General features: G+C 38.0%; 1 protein-coding gene across 1 annotated transcript in view; it reads left to right on the forward strand.

Moving 5' to 3' along the window:
• DYDC2 (DPY30 domain containing 2) overlaps positions 1-3,708 on the forward strand; it is a 43,517-nt gene extending 39,809 nt beyond the window's left edge. The window contains 2 exon segments of the mRNA XM_007946480.1: positions 1,775-1,783; positions 3,577-3,708. Coding sequence (XP_007944671.1) covers positions 1,775-1,783; positions 3,577-3,708 — 141 coding nt within the window.
• The last annotated feature ends 5,240 nt before the right edge of the window (positions 3,709-8,948 follow it).

Consider the following 8,948-nt stretch of genomic DNA (forward strand, 5'->3'; position numbering starts at 1 on the left):
TGTTGCATTGTAAATTTTGGTCAATGACATGAGACAATGTATATGTGAACTGCTGTATGAAAAGTGAATTTACTCTGTAAATCTTCACCCAAATCAAAATAAAATTTATTAAAAAAAAAAGACTTCTTCAAAACAGTCAAAACAGAACCTACAGATTGGGAAAAATTATCTGGCAATGACATATCTGACAAGGGATTTATCTCTAAAATTTATAGAAAACTCCAACACCTCAACAACAAAAAGACAAATAATCCAATTAAAAAATGGGCAGAAGATAGGAATAGACACTTCACCAAAGAGGATATTCAGGTGGCCAGCAAATATATTGAGAAATGTTCATGATCATTAGCCATCAGAGAGATGCAAATCAAAACAACAATGAGATACCATCTCACCCAGCACTAATGGCAAAGTTCAACAAGACAGTAAATAACAAATGCTGGCAAGTATGTGGAGAGATTGGGATGCTCATACACTGCCAGTGGAATTGTCAACTGATACAACCACTGTGGAAAGCAGTATGGTGATTCCTTAAAAAGCTGAAATTAAAAATATCATTTGACCCAGCAATCCCATTACTTGGTTTATATCCTAAAGAAATGAAATCCAGGACAAGAGCAAATATATGCACACCCATGTTCATCTCAGTAGTATTTACAGTAGCCAAAAGATGGAAACAACCTATGTGCCCATCAACAGAAGAATGGATAACCAAACTATGGTACATACACACAATGGATTTCTCTGCAACACTAAAAAGTAGTGTGGAATCTGCAAAACATCACATAACATGGATGAACTTGGAAGAAATTATGCTGAGTGAAATAAGTCAATCACAGAAGGAAAAATATAGTATTAATTCATTATTGTAAAAAGTTAAGAAAAGGTTCATGTATGGATAGAAACTTTCTTTGTTATTTACCAGTGTTGGGAGGGGACAAGAGGAAAATTGCAAAAAAAAAAAAAATTTTAAATGTATTGACCCATGTCACTTTAATTTTATGTATTTCACTGACATAAATTATATTTCAATAAAATGTGTTAAAAAAAAAAAAAACAGACTTACTGGTGTGGTAGAGATGGTGGAACCACTAAGACTCTGGCCTTTAGACACTGTTCAAGCCTGGAACTGAATTCACTCCCATGGCTCAACTCAGCCAAACAATAGACAGGTTTATAAGGTCCACAACAATACCAAGAAGGTATCCACATATTAGAACAATTAACCATAGGAGATCAAAAGGACAGCATTTGCCCAGGGATTTAGCTCAGAAGGCAGGAAGAGATAGGAAAGAAAGATGAAGGGAATTGGTAAACACAGGGAGGAAGTGAGAAGAGTACTGTTACAGTGCGGGGATTGCAATGAAAGTCACAATACAAAATGTGTGTGAATTGTGGAATGAAAAATGAATTTGCTCTATAAACTTTCAGTCAAATCAAATATAAAATGAAAAGGTAATAAACAAAAAAAAATTGGTTTAATTTTTTTTCCAGTCCTACAAAATTATAAAGAAATGCTTTCTGGGATTTTATAAGGTAAAATTCTTAATAGAGAGTGATAGAAAAGTGGTAAAACTGACCCTTGTCAAAGGTGGAAAACTTAAAAGACTTGGAAAAACAAGGCAGTCCCGAGTTCTAGCTCTCATAAGTTTCACTGTATATAGAAGAGGACTTGAAGTGCTTACTGATGAAGCTCAAAGACTGCAGCCTTAAGTCTGGATTACACTTCCCAAACAAACCTACTGCCATCAAGTCGATTCCGACTCATAGCAACCCGCATTGGGTTCTACGGCTGTGAATCTTTGTGGAAGTAGATTGTTTCATCTTTCTCCTACAGAGCAGCTGGTGGGTTTGACCCACCAACTTTCTGGTTAGCAGCAAATTGCCTTACCTGTACTATCCCTCACAACTGGACCAATAAGCAACATCATGATAAATAGAGAAAAACTGAACTTGTCAATGATTTCATTTCACTTCAATCCACAATCAGCACCCAGGAAAGCAGCAGTCAAGAAATGAAACGATGTATTGTGTTATGCAAATCTGCTGCATAATACCTCTTTGAAGTGTTTAAAAGCAAAGATTGACTTTGTGGATCTTTTTGGGTATGCCTGACCCAAGCCATGGTATTTTCAATAGCTTCATATGCATGCCACTCTGGACAATGAATTAGGAAAAGCAAAGATTTAATGTACTCTAATTATTGTGTTGACAAAGAATATTGACTATCCCATGGACTGCCAGAAGAACAAACAAATCTCTCATGGAAAAAAAAAAAAAAATGTAGCCAGAATGTTCCTTAGAAGTGAGGATGGTGAGACTTTGTCTTACTTACTTTGGACATATTATCAGAAGGGCCCAGTCCCTGGAGAACAGCGTGTGGAGTAAAGTAGAGGTCAACAAAAAAGAGGAAGACCCTCAATTAGATGGACTGCAACAATGGGCTGAAACATAAAAAGAATTGTGAGGATGGTGTGAGACTGGGCAGTGTTTTATTCTGATGTGCATGTGGTGACTATAAGTTAGAATTCACTTGAAAAAGATAGAGATATATACATACACATATATTCACATACACACCCAAATAGAATACTATGTGGCTTTGCAAACAGTGATGTAGATCTATATTTATTGTCCTAGAAAGATTTCCTATTATACTGTTGAGTGAAAATAATAATGATGTAATTCCATGTTTTGTACAGTTGGAACACATAGTAGGAATAAAGAGTAATTGAATTTGCTAATGGTTCAAAGATTGAAGAATAATGTCTAGCTACATTAGAATAAAATGAAATACTTTCTAAAAATACACATCCCTACTTTTCATCCTAGATCAATTGAATTCATAGATCAGGAAAATACCAGGAATGTGTATTTTTATCAAGTTCCTCAGGTAATTTTCTTGTTCAGTTTCATTTTGGAATTACTAGCAGTAGTTCCAAATTAAGATATGATAGAATGTGGTGGCCTATTTACTGGAAGGGATGAAAGAGAATCATCCATTCAAAAAATCCTCATTAAGCACAAAAACAGACTGTTGTGATGGGCCTAAAGTGAGATACAAACAAGTATTCAGTTTTCTTTGATCTTTTGGAATAGGGGAATGACACTAACTCTTGAAATCCCAGTACCATGTTAATATTGGGCACTAAATAAATGGTACAGAAATTAAATGCAACTCTTTGAGAGGCAGTGGGTTGATGTGGGCTGGGACAGTGTGAAAGAGGAGAACTTGAATTGGGCCTCACTGGGTGGACAAATATGGATGGAATTGCAGGCATGAACCAGAGGTTTCTAGCTCTTTCTAAATAACTTGCCGTACCTGAGAGTATTTTGGTCTTTGCAAATAAACTTTTTGGGAGCTCTGGTAGCATAGTGCCTAAGGCACTTGACTGCTAACCAGAAGGCTGGTGGTTCAAACCCACCAGCCACTCCTTGGAAGGAAGGTTGGGCAATCTACTTCTGTAGTGATACTGCCTCAGAAATCCAAGGAGGGGTCGCTATGAGTCGGGTCCGACTCAAAGGCATATAACAACAACAATAACCTTTATGCTTTTTTGTTTTGTTTTCTATTAGGTACCAATTTCTGTAGCTACATCCACAAAGAAGGCCATTTTCATACAGGAAAGCATTAAACAACTTGAGAAAGAGCCCTTCAACCAGGAATCCCTGCCAGGTACCTCCAGGATCACTCCAGCAATGCTTTAAAGATTCCTTCTTCAGTGTCAACTGGCTAGACCTACTTTGTAACTCCACAAGTTGCTCCCCAAAAGTTCCATATCTCTGTATTAGGTTATCAGAAGCTACATGATGCTTCCCTCAAAGTTGCAAACCAAGAACACAGGGAGCTAGAAGGGCTCTTGAAGGTGACAATTACGTTGATTAAACTAGTGTAAGAGGCTGTGGATGGAAGTGTCTACAGGAACTCTCCAATCCAGATCCTGTTCTGATAACCTTTAATTATGTGGAGAGACATAATTGTAGGACAGAACAAACAAAAAATAATGATTGAAAATAAGTAACCAAACTGATGAGCGTTTTTCCTTTCTTAAAATTTATTTTGGAGACTGAACTGTGAAAACTTCCTTCTCTTGTGTTCATGTCTTGTTTTTATCTGCACTTTGCAGTATGGGCAAAGCTGTATCCCTATTCTGAAACAGCTCCAAAGTTTCCAAGTAACATTCATTCAAATATCACCAATATGCTGGCAGTTGCCAGAATTATATGTTTTTTAGGTCATATTCTCATAAAATTAACAATTTTAAAGTGTATCATTCAATGGCATTTAGCATATTCACAATCTGTGCAACCCCTGTTTCTGTCTAGTTCCAAAACATTTTATCACCCTAGAATACCATGTACTCATTAAGCAATCAGTCCTCATTTTGCTCTTCCCCCCTCCCCAGCCCCTGTCAACTACCAATATGCTATCCATCTCTATGATTTACCTATTTTGTATATTTCATAAATATGAAATCATTCAATATGTGACCTTTGTATCTGGCTTCTCATACTCCACATAATGTTTGAGAGGTTCATCCATACTGTAGCATTTGTCAATATTTCAATCTTTTTAATGGCTTCATCATATTCCATTATATGTATATAGCACAACTTGCTTATTTATTCATTTTTTGGTAGGAATTTTGGTTTTTCCACCTTTCGGCTATATAGTGCTACTATGGACGTTAGTGTATACGTATCTTTTAGAGTATCTACTTTCAATTCTTCTGGATATATACCTAGGAGTATTTGACTATTAATGAAAAGATTGGCAGTTCAAATACATCAGAGCTCCACAGGAGAAAGATGAGACAGTCTACTTCCATAAAGATGTACAGCCTTGGAAACCCTATGGGGCAGATATACTCTGTCCTAAAGGGTCACTGTGAGACAGAATCAACTCAATGGCAGTGCATTTTGTTTGGTTTTATAGTAATTCCATATTTGACTTCTTGAGGAGCCACCAAACTATTTTCCACAGAAGCTGAAGGATTCAGATTTGTGTCTTTAATCGAGACTTCTCCCTTCTACAGTCTGCTTGAGACCTCTATTTGAATAGCCTAAGGGCATCTTAGGGAGCTCTGGTAGCATAGTCCCTGAGGCACTTGACTGCAGTTCAAACCCAGTTCAAGGCCTTGGAAACCCAAGGAGGGGTCGCTATGAGTCGGGTCATAACAACAAGGGCATCTTAACCTCAACCTATTCAAATGGAATCCCTGATATTTGCCTTTAACCAATTTATTTTGTAGTCTTCCCATCTCATTAATGTCACCTCCATTCTTTCAGTCTCAGGCCAAAGCTCTTGGTGTCATTTGGTCTGTTGGCTTTTCATTTAAAATCAGTTTGAAATCAACCATTTCTCATCTCCCCTATTGGCAGCACTCTTGTCTAAGTTTCAATCATGTTTTGCCTGGATTATTGCAGTGGTCTGTTAAATGGTCTCTCTTCTGCTTTTGCCCTTCTGTAGCCTGTCCTCGACACTGAAGCCAGGTAACCCTGGCAAAACTCAAAATGTCTAGGGAGTGGCTTTCCATCTCAGTCACAGACATATCCAATGGGTTCCTCATTATTTTTCTCCTTTATACATTGTCCTTTCCACACCAGCCACACTGACCCCTTGCTCTTCAGGACATCAGGCATGGTCTCATTCACAACGTGATTTCTCTTTTGCTGATGGGAATATAACTCCAACCCTATATTCCTGCAGATTCCCTCTTTCTTCAGATCTTTACTCAAAAGTCATCTTTGCACATCTCGAGGAATATACTGAAAACTATAGAACTGTATACTTTCCATGAGCGAATTGTAGATTTTGTAAATTATATCTCATTAAAAATTTTAAAATACATTTATGTAAAGTATATACTAATTGAAGGGGAGGAGAAACCTCAGTCAGTGGCATCACTAGGGTTGGTATCACCCAATGTGATAAATCGTGGTATCACCATCACCACCACCACCACCCATGTACCTCCTTCCATATCAGACCACACAGAATTTTTAGTAATGTTTATTATCAGTTTTAATAACAGAATAACATGTGATAAATAGTTGCAAGTTGCTTAAATGTAATATTTCTTAGATTATGTGAATGCTAACAAAAAAATGTTATGTAAAATCTTTCTACATTGAATTACAACATTAGTTACAAAATTATTAGCAACTAAACAGAGCCTTTTTGATTTTTCTCCTTTTAATTACTACATCATTCTCAAAAAAGTTAAAGATTCACAAATACTAATAACCATAATATTGTAGCTAAAACACTAGAAAATTTGACAAAATCAGCAAGTATAAAAATACCATGAGAGCAACAAAAGCAACAGTGTGTGCTTGTAGTGCATGCAGATGTAACCACGTAATTAGAAGCATCATTGTAATTGTGTAATAATGACAACTCTGACTAGAGCCCATTAGGAGGCTGAAAAAGTAAATTAACATAGAGTTTTAACATTGTAGGTATATTGATAGATGTAAACAGGGCTTATGAAAAATGTTTTTGTAACTATAAATAACTACAGAGATTTTTTTTTAAAAATAATATTTTCTGCTGAAACACTGCACAAAATTTATACACTGTAATTTTGGAGTAGCTCCTCTGGCAGTGTCTGTAGTGTGATCTGCACTCCACTACCACCACAGCCACTGTTCTCATTAAGGCCTTTTCCAGCCATCCTATTTATACTTCATCACCATCACTTACAACATTTCTTGCCCCCCTTCTATGTTACTCCCCCTCCATAGAAAGGCCATCAAGGTAAAAATTCATCTTTATTTATAGTGTTTTGATATTTAGCAAAAGTGAGATAAAATGTCTCAGTTCTTTACATTAGAGAGCTCTTGGGATTCTCTCTCCCATCCTGAGGGAAAAGTCCCTACTGTGAAGAGCCAATGTTACTGATACTCTTTATCTGTTCCTTCTGGAGTGCCCTGAGAGAAAAGATTGAAAACTTCTGTTCTACATTTTAATACAGAAAATTGAATGTATTAGTTTCCTATTGCTGTGTAACAAGCTTAAAACAAAACCTATTTACAATCTCATAGTTTTATGGGTCACAAGTCCAAGCATAGCTTAACTGAATTTTCTGTTCAGGGTCTCACAGGCTGAAATCCAGGTGGGCTGCAATTTTATCTGAGGCTCAAAGTTGGCAGAATTCAGTTCTTTTCAGGTGTAGGACTGAGGTCCCCACTTTTTTTACTTGTTATCACTGGGGCCCAGACTCGGCTCTTAGAATCCCCCACCATTCATTCCCCTACCACATGGTCCTCTCCACAATATGGCAGTTTGTTTCTTCAAGGTTAGCAGAATGATTTCTAATTATTTTAATCTGAGTTCTTGAGTGGCTCACCTGATTAGGTCAGAGTCAACTAGAATAATCTCCCTTTAAGATTCACACAAAGTCAACTGATTAGTAATCCACTAATATGATAGCCTATGAGCTCTGGTAACATAGTGCCTGAGGCACTTGACTGCTAACCAGAAGGCTGGCGATTTAAACTCACCACCCACTCCTCAGAAGAAAGGTTGGGAAATCTTCCATAGTGATACTGCCTTAAAAACCCAAGGAGGGGTCACTATGACTTGACGGCAAATAACAATAATATGATAGCCTACCATATTCACAGGTCTGCCCATGCTAAAGGAGAAAGGATAATACATGATGTATACACCAGGATGTAAGGATCCTGAGGCCATAGTAGAATTCTGCCTGTGACACTGAATATACAGCTCTTCGAAAAATAGAAGATTACACCAAAGAAATAGTGCACAGTAATACACAAGGCATTCATAGGTAAAAGACCATAGGTTCAGGCAGTGGAGAAGGTCCCCACTGCACAAGAACAAGAGAAGACACAAGTAAGCTAAATGGGAAAATGTCTGAAAGGCTGGCAGAGAACTTATGTGAGAGAAATCATCAGAAAGTTCAAGCTGATATATGGACTGGGTAAATTGGAAATTCACCAAAAATGCCAGCATGGCCAAACAGTGAAACATGGAAATAAAGTCAAGAGAGGCAAGATAGAGGGTAGAAGAGATGAATTCAGGATGAGAAAGACAGGAAAAAGCCTTTACTGAGGAACATCCTCATTTTGTGGACTTTTACATAAATAGTAACTTCTCAAATCCATGTTACCCCTTTTTAACTAAGTTAAGAGTCACATTTAGATTCTCAGATCAACATAATTTTAGCAATCATATGCCATCCTCCTCATTTTATAGCATCAAGAAAGAACAGAGTTTTCAACTGGCATGTGGCACTATCCTTTGTGGTTCTCTGCCTGCTCGACATAAATTCTGAATGCCTTAGGATCATATACAAAGCTCTTTATGTAGGAGGGGGAGCTGCCAGCCTTTTCAGTGACTTCTCCCACTTAACTCCTTAGGATCCCTATAAGCCAGCCACACAGAATAACCTGAAAATGCCCAACTGCAACATGCATTTGCCTGTGCCATCTCCTCTTCCAACATTCCCATCCCCCTTTCACTAGCTGATGTACTATTTAACGATTCATCTGTTAGAAGGCATCAGCTGGCCTTCTGTACAACAGGATCACTCTCAGCTTGCCTGGATCCCTCTCTCTTACCTTGAAAAAGGAAAAGATTGGAGGGAGGGATGTTATGTTGTTGTTGTTGTTAAGTGCCGTCGAGTCGTTTCCAACTCATAGCCACCCCATGCACAGCAGAACGAATCACTGCCCAATCCCGCACCAGCCCCACAATCCCTGCCATACTTGAGCCCATCATCGCAGCCACCGTGTCAGTCCATCTTGTTGAAGGCCTCCCCCTCTTTCGTCGACCCTCCACCCTACCAAGCATGACATCCTTCTCCAGTGAATGGTCCCTTCTTACAACATGACCAAAATACGTGAGACGAAGTCTGGCCATTCTTGCTTCCAAGGAGCATTCTGGCTGCACTTTCTCTAGGACAGATCTGTTAGTTCTT

This window comes from Orycteropus afer, unplaced genomic scaffold (genome assembly GCF_000298275.1).
Source record: "Orycteropus afer afer isolate SDZICR_OR568_19922 unplaced genomic scaffold, OryAfe1.0 scaffold00163, whole genome shotgun sequence".
Classification (NCBI taxonomy): Eukaryota; Metazoa; Chordata; class Mammalia; order Tubulidentata; family Orycteropodidae; genus Orycteropus; species Orycteropus afer.